This window comes from Tupaia chinensis, unplaced genomic scaffold (assembly GCF_000334495.1).
Source record: "Tupaia chinensis unplaced genomic scaffold, TupChi_1.0 Scaffold143584_1, whole genome shotgun sequence".
Taxonomy (NCBI): domain Eukaryota; kingdom Metazoa; phylum Chordata; class Mammalia; order Scandentia; family Tupaiidae; genus Tupaia; species Tupaia belangeri.
The window spans coordinates 5569990-5597311 of record NW_006203430.1 but is presented as its reverse complement, the minus strand read 5'-3'; the positions used below and the strand labels follow the sequence as shown (position 1 = coordinate 5597311).

The 27322-nt window shown below is 38.0% G+C and overlaps 1 protein-coding gene across 2 annotated transcripts in view; it reads left to right on the top strand.

The window, feature by feature from the left end:
• PIEZO2 (piezo type mechanosensitive ion channel component 2) overlaps window positions 1-27322 on the top strand; it is a 514198-nt gene that overhangs the window by 309498 nt on the left and 177378 nt on the right. For both annotated transcript variants that reach the window (XM_027766530.1, XM_027766529.1), the window contains exons 6-7: window positions 3257-3467; window positions 5301-5514. In XM_027766530.1, the coding sequence (XP_027622331.1) occupies window positions 3257-3467; window positions 5301-5514 (425 nt within the window). The remainder of the gene's footprint in view (window positions 1-3256; window positions 3468-5300; window positions 5515-27322) is intronic.

Below are 27322 nucleotides of genomic sequence, written 5' to 3'. Positions count from 1 at the left end.
AGAAATAAATGTCGGGAAGTAGAGTCCAGACCACTCTTTTTGTAGCATTCACTTTGGGAGGCAAATGTGGATGGGAAGGGTGGTCACAGTTCCCCTTACCTGCAGTCTCACTTTCTGCAGGTTCAGTTACTATAGTCAACCATGACCTGAAAATATTGTCATTTATTCCAGAAATAAACAACTCCTAAGTGTCAAATTGTGTGCCATTCTGAGTAGCATGATAAAACCTAGCTCCAATCAGCTCTATCCTGCCCAGAGCACGAATCTTCCCTTTGTCCAGCGTATCTGCACTGCACACTCTGTGTGTCCCTTTGTCATTTAGTAGCCATCTAAGTTATCAGATGAAAAAACACAGTGCATGGGGTTTTCAGAAAAAACTATGTGTGGATTTCAAAATTAATTTGCACCATAATAAACTCATACTTTGGTTCCATTCTCTATGAATTTTTGAAGTGCCCTGAATATGTGATATAGGATTCAGTATCTCCCACAGATCTGAGGAGCCTGCTATAGTTTTCAAGGTGAGCTAGCTAAGCATTTCTTGAGGGGTGATCTGGGAGAAAAAAATGCAGGAGACAGAGGAGAATGGCTGGACCATGCTCCTTCCTGGGGTCCTGGGCAGAAGGGATCTGGTTGTCATGGCTGGAGCTGTAACTTACCTAGTTACAAGAGACTGGCAGAGAGTATGCCTCATGGGCTGTGGTAGATTGTCTATGGGTCTGGCCAAATTTGCCTCTCTCCTCCCGGTGAGGTGGGAAGCAAGGTCATCCTCAGACAACAAGGAAGATGTAGAGATAAGAATCATCCTCTTGGGGCCAGCAGGTGGCATGGTAGTTAAGGCACTGGACTTCATGGTTTGAGTCCAGGACCTGGCTGCTTCCTTTCTCACTTTCCTTCTCTCTCTATCTCTGTCTCTCTCTCTCTTTCTCTGTCTCTTTCTGATCAAATTAAAACAAACAAACAAAGTTAAATAAAAATAATTCTTAAAAAAAAAAAAAAAGGAATCATCCTCTGTGAGAGTAGAAGAGGCCCTGGGCCTGAGAACACTTGCCTTCTTTTTGACCACACCTGAGAGCTTTGACTAGCTGTTCCTCACTCCAGAATGCTCCTTCCAAAGATTTTCACATGACTAGTCATTCTGTGACATTTGGATCTTAAATGTCACATCTTCAGGAGGCTCACCCTCTGAACCTAATATATCCCCCCAGCCAGTCCCCAACCTATCACTGCATATGACTTCTTTGAACAGCATTTGCATTTATTACTGTAAGATTTAGTGTCTTTTTACTTGCTTATGTGTTTATTGCCATATGCCGTATCTTTCTTTTTTAAAAATAAGATATTATTTATTTCCTCCATGATAGAGACAGACAGAGAGATGGGCACCCCCAACAGGGTCCTCACCCCATGATTCTCCCAACATGGATCATGACCACACATGCACACACTCAGCTTGCTCAGGGAGGTGCCAGGGCATGAATGTAGAACCCTACCATGTTGCACTGCTCCTTCACCACAGCCTGGACCTGATTGCTGTGTCTCTTATTAGAGATACTAGGACTTACTAAGCCCGATATGGATAGGAAAACCTTAATGAATACACACGAGATTTTTTTTATACTTCGAGGAACCAATATAGACTTGTCATGATGGTATATGGTAGAACTTGATTTGGACTTATTAGCTTGAATCAACCTGGGATTAATTCCTCTGTGTGTGTGTGTGTCTATAGGTGGGGGTCTATCCTGTCACCTTGCCTTCCTCAACAGCTGACTCAAGTGGCCAGTGGTCTCCTTGACAGACAAAAGCTCACTGAGTCCTCAAGGCCACCCGATATCAACCTGGCATTAGCCCTCCTATGCCTGTCTTCCTCCTTGGCATAGTAGAAAATCAGACATTGTCTGTGACTGTTATATAAATATCTGAATTAAATGTGTCAAAGATAAACCTTTTGTCGGTTTACAAACGACCCGGAGACGGTCTTCTCTACAGCACTTTATTTACCCCAAGCTCTGTACAGTCTTCTTCTTCCTCTCTTCCCCGCCCCAGGGCCTTATGAAGGGCCCCTGACCAATTGGCACGTTGGTCACGAGCACGGAAGCCAGTCCTCGAAAGAGGATTGGTTGCATGCGGTGTTCCCGTGCTCTCCACGCTCCCCACTGCCCTACTTCCTTAAAGTTGTTTACTGCTTTGAGTGCTCAGCGGGCTTCCGTTGAGCGCCATTTTAAAATAGGCGCTGAGGGCGATGGGCAGGGGCGCTCCACAACCTTTAAAACAAGAAGACAGAGAGGCAGGCTCTACTTGTTAAGTCTTAAATACATGTCTTACCTGGGCCAAAACACTGACTCTGCAGGCGTCTGCTCAGTGGGGCCAAAGGCATGAAATCTCCATACATCTCGGACTCCTTTTGTCATAAGGCGATGGCTTATATTTATGATTTCTTAAAAACACAATCCTCATCCTTCTGGTGAAAGATTGTAATTAGATACATACACACACACACACACACACACACACACACATAAAAAAAATCTACTCTTCAAAAACAAAACAAAAAATTTTTAGCTTACACAGTTTAACATATTGTAATCCATGAATATATGCATACGTTCTGCCACATGAATTTCTTCCATACATCTCTAAGGACAGTACTGACAGGATCGTGCTAAGGTGTTGAATTGCCCAGGATCGAGTGAGTACCCCAGCCTTTAAAAGGATTAGATCGCAAGCAACTGTTTATTTAGCCAAGTAGCCTAAGATCATGCCTGCTCTGATTGTCAGGAAATACTGGGAGAGAGAACAAAGATAAACTTGAGAAAGAAAGAACTTCCTCAGCACTATTGGACCCTCCTTTCTAGTTAAAGCCATGGAGAGTTCTGTCAAATCTCCTATCACCTTGGTGGCAAACTAAATGTGAAGAATCAAAGCTAAATTGATCCAGGCTAAGATCGTCAATAACTGTGTCAGACTGTTCCTTTTTCTGCTTATGGGAAAAAAAAAAGAGCACTTGGAGGTAACATGACATATTGTTAGGCACCCTGTGATTAGTGATGTTTCCTGTTTCCTTCTTTAGAAAAGATCAAAGCTACTTAGGTTTATGCAGGAACTGTCAGACACCTGGGAGCACTGATTTGGCTTTTTTTCCAGATTTATGAGTTCACCTGACTGACTGACCCATCAGTTAGGAACCGTATAATCTGCTGGGTGGGTAGGCACAGTTCTGGACTGTAGTGGTTTTTCTATTTCATTTGTTTAGGCTGGAGGAGAAAAAATAGATTCAGAAGAGGCACTGATTTATGAAGAGGATTTAGATGGAGGAGATGGTGCCGAAGGCGAGTTGGAAGAAAGTGCGAAATTGAAGATGTTCCGCAGGCTCGCCTCTGTAGCTTCCAAGCTTAAGGAGTTCATTGGCAACATGATAACCACGGCGGGAAAAGTCGTCGTGACCATCTTGTTGGGCTCCTCAGGTGAGTATTTCCAATACTGGGCCTCTCAGAGTAAGAAGACACAAATAATGCTTTGGTGAAAAGTGAACAAATTGGTTGAAGACAAAATAAAGAAGGAAAAACTCTATTCCATGACTCCACAATAACAACCATGACTCTTGTAAAACTGGCCACATGTACAAACCACATAACAAAATAATTGTTCCTCTCCGATGCTGATTTTGATGTTTTTGGATGGTTTCTGTTAACCTCTGCAAAATAATCTTTCTCCATATCTGTTGTGACCCCATTTTCTATGTTTAAATGAAAATGACAGCTATTTCTCTTCCTTAAAGCCTTGAAATTGTGATCTGCTGCAATAACCAATTGAGTGATCCCATCATGATCCACATTTGAGCATTGTGAAGGCATGTCTGTTTACACTGGGTTTAGTCATCCTAATTTAACTCCCCAGGATATACTATTTTTCTCCCTAAGTTAGATTGTAATCTTCTAGCACAGACACTCACTTCCTTAAATACTGGCTGTAGACTGCTTATTCCATAAAAGCGCTATCTCCTTCTTTCCCCTCCTTCCATTCCACTGCGCTGCAGAGCTCCAGACCTGGGAGGCTCCTTTGAGTAGAATAACCCACTGTTCTATTAAAATTTCAGAGATGAAAAAACTTAACTGCTTTTTAATAGGAAAAAAAACAGAGAGAGGTAAAAATAGAAATTATATTTGGTGTTTAAATGAAGAATCATTTCAAAAGACCCAATATTTTTAGAAATACCTATAATGGAGTTACTTTATTTTACATCTCTGTTTTGGTGATAGTGAAAAAAAATTTTAGCAGGTAAAGTGTAGTGAGACTTTTTTTTTTTAAGTTTATTGTATTCTTGATAGAGACTGTACATACTCATGAGAAAGAGAGGGATAGAGAGAAACATCTTCAACATGGTCTCATGGGACTAAGACCAACTCCCTTTTCCAGCCATCCATCTCCTCAGTACAATGCCCTATGGTCGGCTATGTTGCTCCCAGCATTGCAGTTCAGTACACCATGCACTGCATCAGCAGGGTAGGCCATGAGACCTTAACCACCACTGGATGTAATACTATTATGAATCTTAGCTAACTAGAAAAGAAAGTGTGTGTGAGAGAGAGAGAGAGAAAGAGAAAGGAAAGAAGGAAGAAGCTAAGCAAGCAAGTAAGCAAGAAAAAAAATCATTATAAAGAAAATGATGTCAGGGAAAATTAAAACATACACATGCATATTCCTAAAAATTTGAGGAGAGAATTAGAAAGGTAGACAGGGGCCAACAGATGGTGGGAGGGTAAGACAGCTGGATCCCACATAGCCCATGAGTGGTTCAAGTCCCAGATATGGTAACTTACAAATCATGCTGAATGCATATGCATGCATGCCCAAAGTACTGGGAGGAGAATGGAGAAGGGATTGCAGCATGGCTATCCCCTCTTGGGAGCGAATTTCCACTCTCTCTCTTTATTTCTCTCCGGTGAGTGCATCCACCCTACAGCAAACAAAATGGTGGATGTGGACAGCTGTAAATATGCAGATTCTCCTGGTATGAACAATATATGTTTACTCAGTTCAAACACTATAGGTAGAATATCTCCATCATTTGATACTTTCCAATATTTACAAAGTGGGCACTTTCTGTATGACTTATTTAGTCATAAACATAGCATCAATTCTGATTTTATAAGTAAAATATGATTAGCATTTTAAAAACCTGAACAATACCTAAAAATATATCACAGAACTTCACACAATTTTTATTCACCACGTTGAGTTTTAAGTGAATTTCCAGATCTATCTTACTTTTCATGATCGCGTTTCTTCCTCCGTAGGTATGATGTTGCCATCTTTGACCTCATCTGTGTATTTCTTTGTATTTTTGGGTCTGTGCACCTGGTGGTCCTGGTGCCGGACATTCGATCCATTGCTGTTCAGCTGCCTCTGTGTTCTGCTGGCTATTTTCACTGCTGGACATTTGATTGGACTTTATTTATATCAGTTCCAGTTCTTTCAAGAAGCAGTTCCACCCAATGACTACTATGCAAGGTAAGAGAAATCTTCAAGAAAGTTTAAGGTGAGGCGTGTCTTCTATCCCTTTAGGATTTTGCTTTAAAATCATAAATGTGCAGGGGTTCTTCCTGATAGCAGTTGATGTATCAAGCAAAGATTTGTGGGGCTGGGAGAGACAGTCTAGCACTTTAATCTTTTGGGATGACATAGTCTGGAAGGGTAAGAGGGTCTCCTTAGAATGAGGTACTGCTGGGATGCAAAGGAGGGGAAGCTGCAGTTTGTAGCAAGTAGAATAGCCACAGGGTCTTGGATAAGGAAAGAGATCCAGGAGAAATATTTTAGACCAAGGAATAAGAAAGATGAGTCACAAGCTTCAAACTAGAAAGAGTTCTCACAGTCCAAATGTCCAACAACAAAGTGAGACTCAACAATAATATCTAATTAATAGTAAATATTTAAAAATAAAAATGCGTGAGTCCATAGGGAGTGATAAGAGAGAGACAGAGCACTGTTAGGTCATTGAAAAAGTCTTTCTTTTTTCTGTTTTTCTATGCAAAAATGTGTCATGACTTTTCTCACAACTCAGTATCTAATATTTTGTCTCAGTTGCAGGTGGCTATTATGTTAATTCCTTAAAAATTGGGAGCTTAAAGATTAAGAATTTAGCATGTACTTTGATGTCTTCAAAAGAACTCTAGATCATTCTCAGTTAATGAGAAAACTCCTTACAGGATAATGCCAGCTTATGAAAGAGTAAGGAATAACATAATCAGAAAATTACTATTTTTCAATCCTTAATGAAATGTTTGATTCTGGCCACAGCTTGAAATCATAGCTTTAAAAGGTTACGGGCGGGCTTGGCAGTATAGCGGCAATGTACAGCTCAGCCAACAGAGGGTGAGGATCCTAGGATGGGTTGGTGGCCAGTCAGCTGTCACATGGGCTCATGCCCTTGATTCTGGGTGGCTGGAAGGGTTTGAGATGGAGTTTCTAACAGCGTGAGACTGTTGAGGGTATTCGTCTCTCTCTCTGTCTCTCTCTCTGTCTCTCACTCTCATAAAAGAGATAAACTTATTTTTAAAAAAGGTGGAATGAAGGATATTTGAACAATGAAAAGATATAAAATCTCACTGATTGGTAATTTCAAAAGAAAAATCACACTTTTACAAAAGTAGTCAACATCTTAACCAGTTAGTCAAAATGAGCATAACAAGAAATGGGATATTTCAGACTTCTCAGTGCAATGTATGAGACATGTAGCATCATATTTTTAAGGCATTAGGCCTATCCTCCAATATATAGAAATGATAAAGGATAAAAAATACTTTAAATGACTCCTCAAGGAAAAGAAAATCAGAATGTGGATCCTACAGGCAAATGATCCAATCTGTTTCAAAATCAGCATCTTGAAAATGTGTACCTTGAGACAGACAGAGCAAGAGATGCTCCAGTTTAAAGAAGTAAAGACACCAGTCACCTAAGAAGTATGGCTCTAATTCAACTACAAGTCCCTAAAAGAGATTTTATGATTAAATGGGGGAACATTTCAATATTTATTGGATATTGATAGTAGGAAATTATGGCTAATTTCTTACATGCATGATGCTATCATGATTATGGAGGAAAGTGATTATTTTAGGAGTGATGTGATAAACTATTTAGAGATGAGATGACATGATGTCCACAACTTTAAATGGTTTAGCAACAAACACGATGCAGATATTCATATGTATGTACTTGAAGAGAAAAGAAAGAAACAAAGTTATTTGAACTAGATGATCAGGATGGGGGTATTTGTTGTCCTATTGGATCTTGGTACATGGAAAAGTCCATAATTGAAAGTTACATGAACAATAAAAGGAATAGAAATGGTAGGAGAGCGTGTGAGTGCAGAGATCTTGTGCTAGAACACGTCTCTCTGCTGTGCCCTGGGAAGTAATACAGTGCTTTGTGTCTTCTTGTTTAAAAAAAATTCTGAATTTCAAAAGATCATGAAGGCTATCATCATGCCAACCACATAGATCTGTGTCTTCCTTTCAAGAGATCCTAATGTGTCTTGTATGTGCTAGTGAACGTGAAGGCGAAATGTGTGTGTACAGACCAGTCACCGTGCTTGACTGATTCACGTGTCAGATTTGGCCACAATAAAAGTTAGTTGCACCATTGTCTATGCAGTACTGAAACAAATACAACATTTGGCCAGTCAAGTCCTCAAACCACTTTAATTTAGTTAAAATAAAAAGTCAGTGTCTAACACGCACATGCACACCCACTACCCAATTCTAAATCCAGGTTGCTCAACTAATTGTGTGAAGTTGAAAACGTACGTTTAATTCAGTCTAGTAAGAGGAGAATTTCATGTAGACATAATGCCACTGAGAAGCTGCTGTAATGGTGCATATTCACATAATATTTATTTTAGGCAGGAGTGAATAAATGCTAAATTTCAGTACAGACATTAGTTCTAGACTAAATGAACCCTCTAGGGTCTTTTAGGCATCTAATTTTTGGTTTATTGAACACATAGAACAAACTTTTTGTACTGTTGAAAGGGTTGACTTTTAGAGGATGACTTAATTGGAAATGTAAATATCCTCTGTGGGTTAGTAGGTTTTTTTGTTTTGTGGCTTTCTACTAGTCAGAGGATCTCTCCTGCCCTCTAGAGGATACCAGCGGGAAATGCGAAGAGTGTTCATAACCACCTCAAAATCACTTGGCGGAGATTGGGCTTTTTCTGTAAAGGATAAACTAGTAAATATTTGAGATTTTGCAGGCCATGTGGTCTCTGTCGCAATCCTTCCAAGGAGACTTCGTAGTGTGAAAGTAGTCAGGGCAAGATGTAAAAGGATTGTGGCTGTGTTCCAGTAAAACTTCGTGTACGGACACTAAAATTTGAATTTTATATTTTTTTCACGTTTCATGAACTATTATTTTCCTTTTACTTTTTCCAACCACTTAAAAATGTAAAAACTGTTTGTAACTCATAAGTGTACTAAAACAGGCCATGAATAGACGTGACACATAGGGCGCTTTGCCATCCTTTAGTAAAGAAAATAATAGTTCTGATAATGTAATCATTTACCATGTATGCTTTCCATTTGAACTTAAACATTATATTTATTACAGACACAATCCCTTCAATAGTTTGAAAGGTCTATTGCTATAATATCGTAGCATTAGTCATTATCAGTTAGGATGGTTATCTGGGAATCGCAAGTTTGAGCTAAACAGTGCAAGATATAACTCCTTGTAGACTTTCGTCACATTAATTTGATGGTATGATATTGCATTTTATTCCTTTAAAGCTTGGAAATTAACATCTTTAAAACAATAGCTTTTTTCTAAGACATGATCTTAATGTGTTGCTATTAACCTTAAACTCTGAGGTGGAAGAAAATAAACTGCAAATTAACAAAAAGAAAAATAAATCAAGTTGCAAGCGTGTCACAAATTTCATAACCATAGAGATTCCGGCTCATATCCGGCTTCCAGATAAAGCTGCCCTTAAACAGTCCAAGAAGATTTTATCTTCTTGTAAGCTTTCAAATAGGCTCTCCTGTAAGAATTAACCTTATTTTTAGAAACATTATATTGATTTTTTGTCATTAGTACAATGCATGTTTTTTCGTTATTATTTTGGAAAAAATAATATAAAGAACACTTTTTCATACTCCTAGAAATAAATACTATTGCTTTTTTGGTCTGTATTCTTCTAATATTTTTCCTAAGCATACAAGAGATCTTCAAAACGTTCATGGAAAATGAAGACCATGAAAAAGCTGGGCCAGCTGATTGGTGTGGTGGTTAAGGTGACTGGGTACTACATGGCCCACTGTGTCATTTATGTCCAAGACCCAGCAACTTGAAAAACATGCCAAGCACCTGTGCATGTATGCCCAAAATCTTTTTTTTTTAATTTTTTTAAATTCCTTTTTATTTTTTTGAGAGTTTTTTGCTATAGGGTGTGTGCGCTTGCCTGTATGCCCAAAATCTTAAGAGAAAATTGGATTGTGGTATGACCATCAATTGCTCACCAATGAGCAATTTCTCATTTTCCCTCTTTCTCTCTCTTTTCTCAATCTTTCTCCGAATCTTTCTCTGGTGAGGACATGAGCCTTTTGGCAAATTAAAAACAAACAAACAAAATAAAACAAAAACCTATGCATGGATTTCAGAATGTTTGCTTCAAAGTAAATTTTAATTTTAATTCTAATTTCCGTGAACTTTTAAAGTCTGTCTGTATATACATTTACCAAAGGCAAACCAAATCATATTACACATACTATTTGTAACTTGCTTTACTCACTTGAGTTGTACATTTTGCTGTTCTTATTAATGTGAATGAAATCTTATTATGTGATTTTCAGTCTGCAAAGAGTTCAACTGCGTAGCTGCATTTTAAGTCAATTCCTGTGTTTTGTCCAGGTGGATTGTTCGTTTGTTCTATTCTCATGAATAATGCTTTTAACTCCCTCTTCTTAGTTGTGAGAGAGCTTCTACAGTTCTGATTGCTTCTGTTTGCCTCTGCTAGAGGATGAGGAGAAGAGTTTTCAAAGCCCCTAGGCCAACATTATATTATTTTACAACTTTGCTTCTTTTTTTTTGGAGAGGTTTTTGCTTATTTCATCGTATAGGTGTTTGTGGTTTGAAATTCCATGTCTGTGTGTGGGGTTTCGTTTTTCTCTAGGGTGATCTTTTTTTTTTTCTGTTTTTTTTTTTTGTTTTTTTTTTTTATGTCAATGGACTCAAGAGATCATCTGTTTTCTTTCATCTTCATCCAGACTTGTGGCAGAATTTTTTTATTACCATTGTCAAGGGGAGAATATAGAGAAGAGGAGCAGGGAACACGTGGGACAGTAGGAGATAGAGTTAACTTGGAAGCTTGATAAGGTGTTGGGTTAAGGAAGTGTATTGGTGATTCCCTTCCATTTATAAACACAGGAGTGACTGCACATGTATTTTCCAAAACAAAATCCAGGACTTACTATTTATTTAATTTCTTTATTATTATTCTTATTTTTTTAAACTGACTGTAGGACACATGTACTCACTAGAGTGAGACAGAGAGAGAAAGAGAGAGAGAGGGAAAGTGAAAAAGCAAGCTGCCAGGTCCAGGACTTGAACTGTGATCAGCATTTGGGAGTCCAGCACCTTAACCACCATGCCATCTGCTGGACCCAAAATCCAGGACTTATTATTTGACAGTGATGAGTGTACTCATAATGTTAACATCATTGTCTAAAGTAGTAGTATTCTTCTGAAATCTGAATGGCTATAAGTTTTCACAAATTAATGACAACACTTTAGAAGTTGACCTAGTAAAATAAAGCTCAAAAAATTTAAAAATTCAAAGGGCCCAGACAGTGGCACAACAGTAACACATTGCTCTGCATGCTAGATCCACAGGAGAAGGGCCCAGATTTGCATCTTGGGTTCCCTGAATACACTGGTGTGTGTGCACATGCTCACTGTCCTAGCTGGCTGGGGCAAGGGGTGAATTTTAGCATGAGGACTCTGTTGAGGGTCTTCCTTCCCCCTGATCCCTGTGTCTTTCTTGAAATAAATAGATAAATAAGCTTTTAAAATCACAAAGTAATGAATCAATACAACTATATCTTATGACTAATAATATACCATTCAAAATAGTCTATGTAATAGAACAGAGCCCTATCATACCTGTTATTCTGGCAGGTCTTCCTAAGAAAAACAGTGAGAACTTAAGCTGGCCCCATAGCAGTAGTTAAGGGAGTTAGATCCCCCATGTCTAGTCGCAGTTCAAATCCTGGACTGACCCCATGGCTTGAAAAACATGCCATGAGAGTGGGCTTGTCTGCAGAAAATCCTGAGAGGATTGAGAGGTGGAGGAGAAAGGATTGTGGCATGACCACATCCCACTGGAAATGCTTGCTCAAGAAAGAGCTCATGTGCCCTCTGGCAATTAAAAAAAAAAAAAGAGAGAAAAGAAAAGAAAAAGTGGTGATTTGCACAAAATTTGCCTTAGCTAATGTAAACTACATTTCCTTCCAAAGAGTTTGTATTTTCATAGAGAATTTCTATAGACAAAAATCCCTGAAACTTTGGAAGACATGACACAAGAATGGGAGAATTAAAATGTGGGACAGACATTCAGATTCTTCCAGTTATATGAGTGCATCTCCTCACCTGGTTTCCTACCTGTGAGATTGGCCAGTTTATGAATCTGAGAGTGTTGGGAACTTCTGTTCTGTGGGCTTCCTGCATTAAAGGGCGGATGAGGTCCAGCCTTGTAGCTTAATTAAGTGAGCTAGATTCAGATGGTTAACCATCAGGCTCAAATCCTGCCCCTGGCGTCTTGATTGTGGAATGACCAAATGCTTTCTCCCTCTCTCTGTCTCTCTCTGGCAAGTGCATATGTCCTTTGTCAATTAACCTAAAAATAATAATAATAATACATTTTTAAAAGTACAAATGATGAATTGACTAGAGAATGGTGGCAAAGGGGGGAGGATCCAATCTGTACTTCACTATCATGAATGCTTAGAGCTCCTGAGGCTTTAGAATGCACATATTTTGGTCTGAGTAAACACATACCCCTCCCCCCCAAATTCATGAGTTAGGACTTGGCTGTACTGTGAAAGTATTAAGAGGAAACTTAATACCTTATGTTGTTAAAATGTAGGACCTTTGGGAGTGATTAGGTAATGAGGGTAGGATCCCTGGAAAAAGAAGGAGATCAAGAGAGACACACGCAGAATTCTGCCCACTCTCTGCTTCCCTCCACCAGGTTGTGATGCAGCCGAAAGACCCCTCTAGAGGTAGTCCCTGGACCATTGTCTCTAAATCATGAGTTAATAAACCTCTCAGGACCAGCAGGTGGCGTAGTGGTTATGTCGCTGGACTCCCACAGAGTCTACCGTGGTTCAAGTCCCAGACCTGGCAGCATAAAAGTCATGCCATGCATGTATGTGTGCATACCCAAAATCTCCAGAGGATAATGGACAAGAAGGAAGTGTGGTATGCCCATTGCCCTGGAGGTGATTTCTCACTTCCTGTTTATCTGTCTCTCTCTCTCTCTCTCCGTCGCTTTCTGTCTTTCTAGTGAGTTCATATGCCCTATAGCAAAAATCTCTCTTAAAAGAGCAAACAAACAAAAAACGTCTCTTCTGCTAAATTACCCAGACTCAGATGTTTTTCCATTATTATCACTGGAATGAACCAAAACAGCATATGTCTGATGTGTGATATACTTTGTTTTTCTTCTCTACTCATTACTAGCTTTTTCTTCTTTTGTTTTTATTTTTTTCCATATGGTACATGATACATGTGCTTGCTGGAGAGAGACAGAGAAAGGAAAAGTGAGAAATCAACCCCTGGGGGATATGGCCACACCACAATCCCTCCTCTATTATCCTCTCAGGGTTTTGGGTTTACTTACACATACACTCAGTATGATTTTTCAAGCTGCCAGATGCAGAACTGAACTATCCATTTATTTTCAAGCCTATTTATGAACATTTTATGTAGGTTAAACACTGATATGAATATGCAACTGAATAATTCTTTCAGCGGTCCTTCTAATCTTTGGTACCTTCTAATCTTTAGGTTGCATTTCAACCCTGAACTTTCTCTAGATAATTCATGAGAGTCACTGTAGGAGTTGGAATTGTTTGCTCAAAGTCAATGTGTGGTTTTGTTTTTTTTACCTGAAGTGTGAGGTTTAAAAATTTACTGGTGGGAAGGAACGGCAAAGGTTTTCTGGCCTTTTCCTATGAAAAGAGCATTTTAAAAAATAAATAAGTAATAATAAATACAAGGAGTTGTCCAGTTGTTCTTTTTAAAATTTTTCTATTTCAATAAATCACAATGATGAGAAAATGAATTATATTTAGTGAAGGAAAAGCTCATGTTCATTTCAATGTTAAAATAATGTAAAAGAAATAGCAAACCCTGAAACTCCAGCATTACAAATTTAACTGTTTCATGACAAATGAGAAAAAAAAATGTGAAATAAGCCTTAAAAGTACAATATCATTTATTAAATTTAGGCTGCATGCTTTTACAATAGTCATAGAACACCAATTACAGATGCTTCTCAATTTACTATGGATTTCTGGCCTGATAAACCCATTATAAGTTGAAAACCCATCGTATGTTGGAAATATAGTAAGTAGAGAATGCATTTAATGAGCAATTGAGCTGAACAGATAACTTTCAAAAGAAGATATACAGATGGTCAAAAATTTATTTAAAATATTCAGCATCTCCTATCATAGGGGAAATGCAAACCAAAACCACAATCAGGTATTGCCTATACCTGGTCAAAATGGCAATGCTCAAAACGAAACAAAACAAAACAACAAAGCAAAGAAACAAACAAAAAGAACAACAAGTACTGGTGAGGTTGCGGCAAAATAGGGAGCCCTCTTACTCTGCCAGTGTAAGTTAGCACAGCCACTGTGGGAAACAGTATGGAGTTGTTAAAAAAAAATTATAGTTCAAACTACCATATGACCCAGAAATCCCTTTCCTAAGAATTTATCCAAAGGACAGGAAATCACTCAGTCAGAAAAACTGCACGTTCATGTTTACCGCAACATTATTCACAATGGCTAATACATGGAAAGAACCTAATTATCCAAAAATCGGATGACTAGATTAAAAATATCACATATAAACATAATTGAGTACTATTTGGCCATAAAGAACTGTGAGATTCAGTCATTGGATGCAACGTAGACAAGTCTAGATGATTTCATGCTAAGTGAAATAAAAAAGCCAGGCTATAAAACACAAGCACTGCATATTCTTGCTCAATATATACTAAATATCTACACTCTATGGCAGTAATTGTAAGATTTAAAGACACAAAAATGGAAGAGGAGACAAATGAAGATACCAGAGACAGCATGGGAAGCAGGGTGGCTGGGAGGGGCTCAGGGAAAGAAGCATTTAACAGACACAAGAATGCATGTAACATGGCAGACAGGTTGTGGAATGGCATACCACAATAAAGTAAAAACCAGAAAAAAAAAAAAAGGCCAGTACTATATATATTGAAGCTGCAAATCATAATGTAGTCATCTTTGTTGAAAACGAGGTGTACGGTAATAACCTAACTCAGTTATTGCACACTACATGCACGTCTCATAAAACCATATGGTACCCCCACAAACATGCAAATAAATATAAATAAGAAGTCATAAAAATAAACAAATAAAAAAATGCATTTAATACACCTAACCTACTGAACATCATAACTTAGCATAGCCCACTCTAAACATACTCAGATTACTTACATCAGCCTACAGTTGAGCAACCTCATCTATCACAAAGCCTGTTGTACGATCAAGTGTTGAATATCTCATATAATTTATTGAACACTGTCCTAAAAGTGAAAAACATGGTTGTTCTGTGGAAGGTATACAGTTTCTACTGAATAGGTATCCCTGTTGCACCATCATGTAGTCAAAATATCCATTTTGGGGGACTATCTGTGTGCAAGTGACATGGGATATTGGGGACTGGTGCCAGATTCAGAAGTAGCAGATGTCTAGGTTCTTGTTCCATGCTTATCAGGAATCAGAGAAATGGACAAATGAAAGAGTCACAGAGCAGAGTTTATTAAGAGAGAGAAGGAAGAATAGAACTCCCAAGTGGAAAGAGGTCCCAGAAATGAGTTCCCATAGAAAAGCTCAGGGGAGGGGTTTTTAATCTAGCAGTGGGAGCAATGGATTGGTTCATTGATAAATAAGTGGTATTTAGAAAATAGTTACATGATAGTCTGGGTGATTTATTACTCTATTCTTTGTAGGCTAAGCAGACCATATTGATCTGCACTTTTTATTAGAACGTAGTTAGCAAATAAAAACTATTGCCCTTAGCGCTCCTTGTTTTAAGCCTTGATGTAGCCAGCTCTTTGTTAAAGCTTAGCCATTGCCACTCCATCTTGTGTAATGCTTCTTGTGTCTCTGTCTTGGATGATATACCCTAACTATATGTCCCAAGTCTATTTTCTCCCTCATAAGGAAAAATAAAGGCTCTAATGCTGTCTTTTTCTTCTGGTTTGAAGAAGGCAGCATGTCCTTTTAGAACATGGAAGAATGCAATCAGTTCTTCTGTTAGGCCTGCCACAAGTTTACTTTGCATGCGGTTACATAACCCAGGTTTTTTAAAGGAATGCACTTTTGCAGCCTGGCCCGGGGTTGCTATGGTGTGTCTGTCTTGCATTAGAGTGATCTGAGGTTTAGTAAACAGAAACAGCACAGAAAGACTAAATTGTTTTTAATGGAGACCAGTTGGCAAGAATTTCTTCTGAAAGCAGTCCAGTGTGTGGGGAAAAAAATAAAGGTAAAGCATATCGTTTTAATGCTGAAGAATGTAAATTAATCCAACCAAGTTAGCACTTCCCTTCATCTTTTTGTTAAAAGATGGCATTGACAGTAATTAATCTATAGAATTATCTCATAAAGTTGGGAGGTCATAGAATGATGAGCAAATTGTGGGTTTTATTTTGAGAAGATTCTTGATGATTAAGTGAATTATCCTGTAGGTCTCAGAGTTCATTTGTGCTCATCTGAAAGGTTAAAAAATAGGAGCTGAAGAGAAATTAATGGACTTTCCACAGATAAATGGAAACTCAGTAGAACTCCTGAGTCATTTGTACCTTTTTCTCACTCTGGGGTACATGGTGTGGTGAGGATCCAGGGTCTCAGGGTCATGAGGTATCCCATCTGCCATAACACCTGATATGTAATGAGAGCAACCTCTGCTTCTGACCAAGACCACAAGCCTTTGCACAAGATGTCTGTCAAACCCAGTGACCTACTACTGCTGCACTTGCCTTCCAGAACTTCAGTATGGATTAAATGCTGTGGATCAGACTTCTTATCCTTTGCTATTGATGGCATCTCCCAGGGAGGTCTCTCTTTCAAATTTTTATTTTTTAAGTTTTTGCCATGGCTCTCATTCCTGCCAGCAAGGATTATGTGGATTGTTCCACTCTCTTGATAATATGACATTGACAGGATTACATGAAGGAACTTCCAAAAGTTGGTGAAAAATCAAAGTACAAGATTATGTTGGTGCAAAAAATTTTTGAAATCCATGTTTTTGTAATAGGCATTTTTCATGAGCTTTTTGAAGACCCCTTGCACTAATGCTAAGAATTCATTCTCTGAGTTCAATAGTTGGGGATCGCATTGTCCTGCTAGGAAGAGTGCCTGAACACATCCTTACCTATGCTCTCCATGCATCTTTTCCTTATCTATAAATAGGGATGATATAATACCTGGCTCAGAGTAAAGGTATTGTATTAAATAGGTGTTCTCTTATATATTGCATATAAATTATTTTTTTAGACGTTTTTGCTATAGGGCACGTGCGTTCACCAGGAAGACAGAGAGAGACAGAGAGACAGAAAGTGAGAAATCACCCCCTGGGGGGGATGGCCATGCTGCAATCCCTTCTCCTCCATTCTCCTCTGGAGATCTTGGGCATGCACACATGCACCCAGTGTGAGTTTAAGCCACTGGGTCCAGGACTTGAACCAATATCGACTACGTATTTGCTATAGGGCACGTGCGTTCACCAGGAAGACAGAGAGAGACAGAGAGACAGAAAGTGAGAAATCACCCCCTGGGGGGGATGGCCATGCTGCAATCCCTTCTCCTCCATTCTCCTCTGGAGATCTTGGGCATGCACACATGCACCCAGTGTGAGTTTAAGCCACTGGGTCCAGGACTTGAACCAATATCGACTACATAGGAGTCCAGTGACAGAACCATTATGCCAACTGCTGGTCCCAATGATTACTTTTTGAAGTACTGATTTTTATTATTGTAGTCATTTAACATTCTTATTACTCAAACTGATATCCCCATTCCTAGCCCCATTTCCTATCACATTTATAGTTCCCTGAGCCCAAAAAGCTCTTCCATATCTGTTACTATTTCCTGTACTGGAAAAGTCCTTCCTGTGATTACTCACCTCACTGGCTCCTACTCTTCCCTCAAAGCTTATTCTGGGTTACTTCTCTGGGCATTAAATCTTCTATATCCATCCACTTTGTATCAAATTACAAAATCTCATTGTTCTCTGGCTGAGTAATATTTCATACTGTACATATGCCACATTTTTTTCAATCCCGTCATCAGCTCTTGGGTACTTAGGTTGTTTCCATGTCTTAGCAATTATGAGTAATGCTACAAAAAAACAGGGATATGAAGTATTTTCCCAACTGATTATGTTAGTATGTTTTTATCCTTTGGTTAAATACAAAAAGTGAAAAGTAGGAGCTAAAGATAAATTAATTGACTTTCCAAGGAGTAGGATTATTGGGTCATAAGGTAGCTCTATTCATTGGTTTTTGAGGAACCTCCATATTATTTTCCACAATGGCTGTGCAAACATGTATTCCTACCAGCAGTGTAGGAAGGTTCCCAACTTTGAAAGACAAACACTGTATATCCCCCACTCAATATATACCAAATGTCTGCACTCTTTGACAGAAATCGAAAGATCCAAAGATACAGTAGTAGTACCAAAGACTATATGTGGGTGGAGGAGGTGGAAAGTAGAGGGTAGATGAGAGGGACTCAGGAAAGAAATACTTAGCAGACATAAGAATGTAAAATTCTCCCTTGAAAATGATGTATATGGTAATATCCTTGATTTGATTGTTAGTACATGCATACTCTAAAAAATCATGTGTGGGGGTTAGCAGATGGCATAGTGTTTACATCTCTGGACTTGCACGTGACCCACTGCAGTTTCAGTCTCAGACCTGGTGGCTTGAAAATAATGCCAGGAATATGTGTATGTGTGCCCAAGATCCCAGAAGAAGAATGGAAGACCAGGGATTGTGGCATGGCCATCACGCCTGTGGGGTGATTTCTCTCTTTCCTTCTCACTGTGTCTGTCTTTCTTTGGCAAGCACACACGCCCTAAGACAAAATCTCTTTTAAAAAAAAATGTGTGCTCTAGAGATGTACAATTAAATATGAATAAGAAAGCATAACAAATAAAAACAATGATATATAAGTCAGAAAAATCAATAAAAATACGTACACAAAAGAAAAATCACAAGGGGTCTCAAAAAGTTGTTGAAAAAAATGTGTATTACCAAAAAACTCTGTATGATTTCAAAAATGTTTGCACTGAAATAGTCATCCTTTAATTCCATTTTCCCATGAATTTTTTGAAGTTCCCTTGTATGTCTGATAAGTGAGTGCTTGCTTCATTTTAGAATTCCTTCCCATAACATAGGAAATGAAGGTTGTTAAATCTTGTGAGGCATCAATGGTTTTGTAAGCCAGTATTATTCACATATACATAAGACTAAAATAAAAGAGAGAAGATAGAATTTATTATTACACCTAATACAACTTTTCACTGAAATTTCTTCTTTTTTTATATTATTGGATTCTTTATTTATTTAGTTTGCTATAGGACATGTGTACTAACCAGAGAGAGAGTGAGACAGAGAGAGAGAGAGAGAGAGAAAGCATCCCCTAGGGAGAAAGGCCATGCTGCAATCTCTTCTCTTCCATTATCTTCTTGATTTGGGGCATGCACGCACATGCGTCTGGCGTGTTTTTCAAGCTGCCAGGTCCAGGATTCTCCTGGAAGATAGGGAGGAAGGAGAGGGAAGGAAAGAGAGGGAAGGAAGGAGAGGGAAGGAAGGAAGAAAGGAAGAAAAGAGAAAAAGAAAGAAAACCTAGATTAGGCAACTCCTTCTAGAAGCTTCCATGTTCCTCCTGTGAAAAACAAGAATTATCTTCTGGGTAACTGTCTAACAACAAACTTGCTTCTCAGCACTTGCTGCATTGGACCCTCTATGTCTATGTCTGTCCCACTTGGTTCCTGAGGCCAGTGATGGTCTCCTTCTGTCTTTGGCACAGCTGACCAAGAACTGGGCTCTCAGGAACTCTCAGTTCATGCTGGCTTTTGCTCTTCATTTCCTAAAACGCTTGTATTTTAATCTCTGCATGTATCAAAATAATGTAAAATTTGTTTCTCCTGAACTCTGAAGCCCCAGATGTGACTACTGGTTATAAGATGCTGTCTTTGGCACAGCTGACCAAGCACTGGGCTCTCATTAACTCTCAGTTCATGCTGGCTTTCACTCTTCATTTCCTAAAACGCTTGTATTTTATCTCTGCATGTATCAAAATAATGTAAAACTTATTTCTCCTGAACTCCTAAGCCCCAGATGTGACTACTGGCTATAAGATGTATGGAAAGATTATTTTCCAGAAAGGTCACTGTCAATTTTAATACACCCACTGCACTTCCACTGCCCTGGCCTGCAGTGTTTGTCCACCAAATACTGATGTCGGTTTCAGATTAGAAACTAACAAGGCTTATGGCGTAAGTAGCCATGGTTCCTTAAGTGGAGTGCTGGCAAATATTTAGTTTTTGCTTTAAAAAAAATGATGCTTTTAAATTTATTTATTTAGAAAACTCAAAAATAGCTTTATCCCTGATAGTTAAAATAAACATAGTTAAAGTAGTAAGTAGCTTTCACTTTTGAAAAAATTAGAGATTTCAGTTTGAATTCATTATGTTCTTCAGAGACCCACTTTTCTTCTTATGATTGAGAGACTTTGGTTAATGTTTCTTAATTTGGATGGGGGGGAGGGTGGCCTTTAAAAATGGAGTTAATATCCCTGCACCAGAGTGGCATGGTGTGGTGAATATTTGTGAGATAATGTACACAAGGGTCTACCAGTACCTGGTAATTAGAAAGAAATCAAGAAATGTCAGTTTCATTTTTCTTCTGTAGTTTTGTGTAGAAAGCATAAACAGTGGAAAGAAGACACAAGAATGCATATAAACAAGTGGAATGGATTTTGGAAGTGTGTCCCACAGTAGAGTAGTATCAGTCTAAATTATTAATAATACGTATTTTTTTAAAACCCAGTAGAACGATTTTTAGGTGTGCACAGCACAGTGTGGTGTTGAATGCCAAAGATATCCTGGATTTGATTACTGAACATTGTATACACGCTTTAAAAAATCCTGCTGTTTTGCCACGTAGACTGATTTCTAAACATTTCATTACTCAACTGTTTCTATCTGTCTGAATCAGTCCACATGGTAAAATCTTTGTATATTGCTGCCTACTGAAGTTACAGTTTTCCTGTCCTAAAAAATGAGAAGTTTGAGTTCCATATAGTGCAAAAGGTAAATATTATTGGTCAGTGAGATGTTTCTCATTCTTCTTACTCTGCATTCTAAGTTATTCCATGATCACTTTTGAAGCTGGCAGTATGATTTTAATAAGACTTGCTCCTTGATGGAAGATTACCAAGGAATAACTTAAATTTGCCATTAATTTTACCATCATGAAGTTAAGTGATAATTTAAGAAAAAAAAATACTGTACCTCACAAAGATATGAAAGGATAATATGTAAAACAAAAATTACAATTTAAGAAAAGCCTACGTAGTGGTTTCTTTATTGAGTAAACTGTTATAGGTGCGAGTTAACAAGTAATAATGCTTTCCCAAATCTACAGATGTTCCCTTTCTGTGGCATCTAGTAGTTTAGTAAAATCCAGTCCAGCAAAATGAAAGGCTCTCTACCATGATTGTATTACTGATACAGAAAATCAGACTTGCCTTTGGAAAATGTTACTTGCTATTTTCCCTATGAAACAAAATGCATTCCTTAAACAAATTTAGATGATGTGTGTATATGTACGTACAAGTAGGGATAATGAGAATAATAACAGCACCTTCCTGTAGACTTGTCATGACTATTAAGGGAGTTAATATCTATAAAACAGTGCCTGAAACATACTAAAAATTATAAAGAGGAATTTTTAAAAATAAACTCTTTAGTTCTCTTGAGAGTTAATTACATACTCAGCATTTGATTAGAATTTTAATAATAGCATATACCATCTATCACATATTTTACTTTTTAAAATTTTTATTTATTTTATTTCTTTATTTTTAACATTTTATTTATTTATTTTAAACATTTTTATAACATATTTTACTTTTAATCATTATGCTCAAATCTGAATTTTGACCTTAAACAATATAATTTTAGGTGTTTGTAGCCTGATAGAAATTGATGGGTTTTTGGTTAGTTACTTTGCAGGAGGCACTTTGCTTAGTGCCCTGTGTTTCTTATTTAGTTTTCATAATAACTGTGAAGTAGGTACTATTATTATTATTTTTTTAACCTTAATGAATTAATACTACATGAACATACCCATGTCACCATCCTGATTAGGAAATGGAATAGATACCGTTATTTTTTATGCTAAGTTTTATAAGGAAAAACTGAGAATTTCAGAGATTAAGAAACAGGTCAAGGCCACATGCTTATTAAATGACAGAACCAGGATTTAATTCCAGTTCTGTCTGACTCCTAAGCTTGTGCCCTTCTGAACTATACTAAGCATAACCATCTTCATAAAATAGTAATTCCATGTAGTAATATTTTTACTGCCTTCCTAGAATATGAGGGGACATCAAAAAGTTTGTAGGAGGTAGAATCAAAGTACAAGCTCATTTTGGTGTCAAAAACAAAAAAACTGAAATCTTTTCACAATGCATATTTGCCATGAGCATGAACGGCCCGTCGATACTTACAAACTGCTTTCATACCCTCTGACTCTAAAATGATGGAGTGCTAACCCAGCCTGTGGTCTTTCTCACACGAAGGTCTAGGAGCTCAGTAAATTGGAGCTCCTATGAGGGAGATCTACAGCCATTGCATCCCAGGCAGTCCACTGGCCAGGACCTAAAGGCCGTGCACCAAGCTAGTCCTTTCAAACATGCAGCATTGGCATCCAGGCGAGGGGCACTGCTCAAGGGTTTGTCAGGCAACCTGAAGTCAGGAACTACATCTGACTTACCTCAGTATCTGGTACCATCTAGCATGCCATAGGCTACAAGGAACGCTTGCTGAGTGAAAAATGACCCTCTTTACATTTAGTCTTTAAAAATATGAAGGTGCTAGAGATGAGGCATAGTTCACAGTTACGTTTTCTCTAAACTTGCCCCACCTGATTGTTATTAATGTACATATCAGACTATGCCTGGATGATACATTTAGGTATTTTTAAACTTTAGAAATTAATAGCTATTAGTGATGGTAGAATTTTTTTGTAGTAGAAAGAGGGACTGTTCCTTCAAGTTAAGATAACAGTAAATGAAAAATAAATATAAAGAGATCTTTTGAGAAAGGACATTTTAGAGCAAAACAATTATTTCCCTATCAAACATTTTTTTGGAAAGTGTGATCATCCCATTTGTTAGAGTTAAGATCCTCTTCCATGTTCTGTATTGTAATGAATTGTAGTAACACCTCATTAATCTTTCAGTTTGATTGTAGATAAGCCAAATTGGCTGCCTTATGAAGTATTTTGAGAATAAATATACTGAACGGCATTGCTTCATAACAGCTTGGATTGTTGAAGCTCAGAATGTTGCTTACGTGGTAACTTCTGCTATTGTATCTGCTTTTCAGTTCTGAGTAACTAAGACTCAAGGATACGAGATTAGCTCTGAAAACGAGATCCAAGATGCTTTGGTTTTTCTCTTTGGGTTTTCTTTCCTTTCTTTCTTTCTTTTTTTTTTTTTTTGGAGAGGTTTTTGCTATAAGGTGTGTACACTCACCAGAAAGAGAGACAGAGAGACAGAAAGCAAGAAATCACCCCCCAGGAAGGATGGCCACACTGCAATCCCTTCTCCTCCATTCTCCTCTTGGGATCTTGGGCACGCACGCACACGTGCCCAGCATGAATTTAAGCCACTGGGTCTGAGACTTGAACCAATGTCAACTACAGTCCAGCAACATAGCCGTTACGCCAACTGCTGGTCCCTTCTTTCGGTTTTCTAAAAAAGACTTCTCCTAGAAAATTCAAGATATGTTTTCATAAATGTGCTAGTTACTCATTACTGATAAAATTAGTGTACAGTCTTTCTTAGAAACTTTACTGAGGTATAAGTGATATGCAATAAGCTGCACACATTTAAACATACAATTTGATAAGTTATGGTGCAAACACCCCCCTGAATTCATCACCAAAAGTAAGATAGTGAGTGACCAGCAGTTAGTATGATGGCTATGTCGCTGGACTCCCACTTAATCGACTGCGGTTCGAGTCCCGGACCTGGTGGCTTAAACTCACGCCGGGCGAGTGTGTGTGCATGCCCAAGATCCCAAGAGAAGAATGGAGGAGAAGGGATTGTGGCATGGCCATCCCCTCTGGGGGGTGATTTCTCACTTTCTTTCTCTCTGTCTCTCTCTGTCTGTCTGGTGAGCACACGTGCCCTATAACAAAAAAAACTCTCAAAAAAAAAAAAGATCCCGAGAGGAGAATGTAGAAGGGATTGCAGCGTGGCCATCCCCGCTATGAACAAACCCATCTTACTCAAAATTTTCTCATGCCCTTTTGTAACCTGTCTCTCCTGTTCCTCCTGCCTCTCCATCCCATAGATAAGTCAACCACTGAGCTGCTTTCTGTTACTAGATTTGTTTAAATTTCCAAGGATTATTTTTGAAGACTCATTCTTCCATGAAAGAGAGAAGCAAAGAGAGAAAAACAGAGAGAAAGAGACAGAGATCCCCAACTGTGTCCCCACTGTGATCCACCTCCAGTCTCAACCAGCTCTGACCATAGGCACATCCACATACACATGCCCCCTGGCATGCTCAGGAAGATTGGGAATGAGAACCCAGGACTTTTACCATGTGGGTCTAGCTGTGTTACCACTACACCACTGCACCACTGCCTAACCCTTAGAATTTTCAATAGAGTCATACAGTATCTACTCTTCTATTTTGGAGTGTGGGAGTTGAGGTCAAGAGGCATGTCTGGTTTCTTTCACTCAGCTTAGTGATTTTTAGATTTACCCATGATGCATTGTGAGAATTTCAGTTCTTCCCTGCTCTCACTAGCACTTGTCATGGTTTGCCTTTTTAATTAAAGGCATTCTAATAGGTGTGTCTTGACAGTTCATTGTGGTTTTAATTTGCATTTCCCTAATAACTATTAAGGCTGAGAATCTTTTTATGAGTTGACTCAAATATATTTAGAATTTTTTGCCTTAGGGTACGTGTGCTTGCTGGAAAGAGAGACAGAGACAGTGAAATAAAAGTAAGAAATCACCCCCAGAGAAGCGGGCCATGCCACAGTCCCTTCTCCTCCAGTCTCCTTCTGAGATCTTGAGCACACATGCACACATGCTTGGCGTGATTTTGAAGCCACTGGGTCCAGAACTTGAACCATGGTCGGCCGTGTGTGAGTCCATCAACGTAACTGCTGCATCATCTGCTGGCCTGGCCTCAGTACTCATACATGTTTGATGAAGCATCTGGTAAAATATTTTACCCATTAAAAAAAATTAGAACTGCTTTTTTGGTATTGAGTTTTGAGACAGTATCTGTCATTTGTCAGGTAAATTGTTTTTTCAAAAATTTCATCAGGGTGTGAATTATCATTCTTTTAATAGACTCTATGCTTAGAGCAGTTTTATTTTGATGAAGACTACCAATTTGTCTTTTTTTAATGAATTTTATTTTTGGTGTGGTATGTAAGAAATCTTTGTCAAATCCCAATTTACAAAGTTTTCTTCTAGACATTTTATAGTTCTTTTCTGCTTGTGATATGAAAGTGTATCAGATTTACTGAAAACACTACCAAGGGGTCAGTAGGTGGTGTGGTGGTTAAGGTACTGGGCTCACACATGGTCAACCACAGTTTGAGTCCCAGACCTAGCAACTTGCTTTCTCACTTTCCCAAATATATATATATATTATATATATCTGGCCATTCCTTTTTTAAAATCATCACTGTCTATTTTGAGAAAGCCAATAGATTTGTATTTGTTGTTGTTGTTTGCTTTTTGAATTTGCTATAGGGTGCATGCGCTTGCCAGAAAGAGAGAGACTGAGAGACAGAAAGTGAGAAACCAACCCCCATTGGGGATGGCCACGCCATAATGCCTTCTCCTCCATTCTCTCTCGGGATCTTGGGCATGCACTCATGCACCTGGCGTGAGTTTAAGCCACTGTGTCCAGGACTCAAACCGTAGTCAACTACGTGGGAGTCCAGTGACATAGCCATTACATCAACTGCTGGTCCTGATAAATGAAATTTTTTAAAAAACAAAAATACTATCTTCCTTCACTGTTGCCTTTTAACCTCCATTAAAAATCAGATGTCCATGTATGTATGATTAAGTTTATATATAGATGCATGACCACATAATAATTTACCAAATACTTTGGTCTTTTCAAATTTATCTCAGTGTGTTTTTAAATTTGTAGTGTACAGATCTGTAACATCTATCACCAGAGGTATTCTTTTACCATTTTATAATATTAATGTCATTGCAAATGATAATTTTCATCTATATATCTGCTTACTGTTAGCACACAAAAATTAATTCATTTTTAATATTGATCTTGTATTCTGCCAACTTACTAAACATATTTATTGGTTATTCAAGACACTTTGTAGATTTAATAAGTTTTTCTACATTGACCATGTCATCTGGAAATAAAGGCAGACTAACTTCATCCTTCTTAATCTGGTTACATTTTATTCTTGTCATTGCTTGATCATACTTGCAGGATATCTAGTTCAGTATTGAATTGAAATAGTCAGAATGAACCTCCCTGTCTTGCTCATCTTAGTGGGAAAATGTTCACTCTTTCTTCATTAAGTGTGATGTTAATAGTGTTTTTTTCCATAAATGTTCTTTATCAGGTTGACAAAATTTCCTATGTATTCCTATTTACTGAGAGAGAATATCCACAAAAAATCTTAAGCTTTGTTACACACTTTTTTTTTACACCTATTAAGCCATCGTGTTTTTCTATTCTACTCTATCAGTATGATGAATTAATCTTCCTGTTTTAAACCACCCTGGTATTCCTAGGATAAATCTTACTTCCTCAAGAAGTATTATCTTTTTTATATATTGTTGGCTTTTAATTGATAAAATTTTATTTGAAATTTTTTTTTTATTATTATCATAATCTTCTTTATATTACATTGGATTACATATAACTTTACATTGACTTCCATTGCTTTTTCAAAAGGGAATGCCATGCATGTCAGTCAATACAGAGGCATCGATCTCCCCGCTTTATCATTCAAAGTCTTTTCCATGCATTTCCCAATAATTATTATTATTATAATTTTTAAAAACAGTCAATCACTATTTCTCATTTTGCTTGTTAAAAGACTTCACCCATCATGAAATACTTCCCAGACCAGTCCAGTTGAGAATACTATACACGTCATCTTCAACAGATAATAAACCATATCTGTTTCTCACTAACATCCCCTCTATTGTTCACTTGCTATCTTTCTCTATCCTCTTCTCTTTTTTTTTTTTTTATAGTTTATTTTTTATTATAATTTTTCTTTTTTTTTTCCCATCGCAACACTCAAATGAATTTTCCATCCAATATATACTGTGCGTTGGCTCAATCAAGCACGTCAACATATATGTTCTCAGCAAATAATTTCCCAATTCTTGTGTCCTGCATACCTTGCCTTTTGTTTTACCATCCTAGATTCCCCATCCCCCTCCCTCTGTTATGACCCATCCTCCTCCCACATTGTCCCTGTCATCCCCGATTGCCCTCCGTGCCTCACCCCTCCCCAAATGATCTGTCAGTGATCTTAATTAGTCTAAGTCTCTCCAATAGTTATCACAGCTGACACATGCCTCTACATGAACTCAAGTCTGACTTTAGGCCTAAACCCCATTGGGTAAAAAGAGCATACTATAAAGTAGAACCCAACTGGGCCCATACCGCTCACTGCAGCCATCAAATATCCATTTTTTTTTAAAATGGTACGAATAGTTTTACCGTTTTTTTTGTTGTTGTT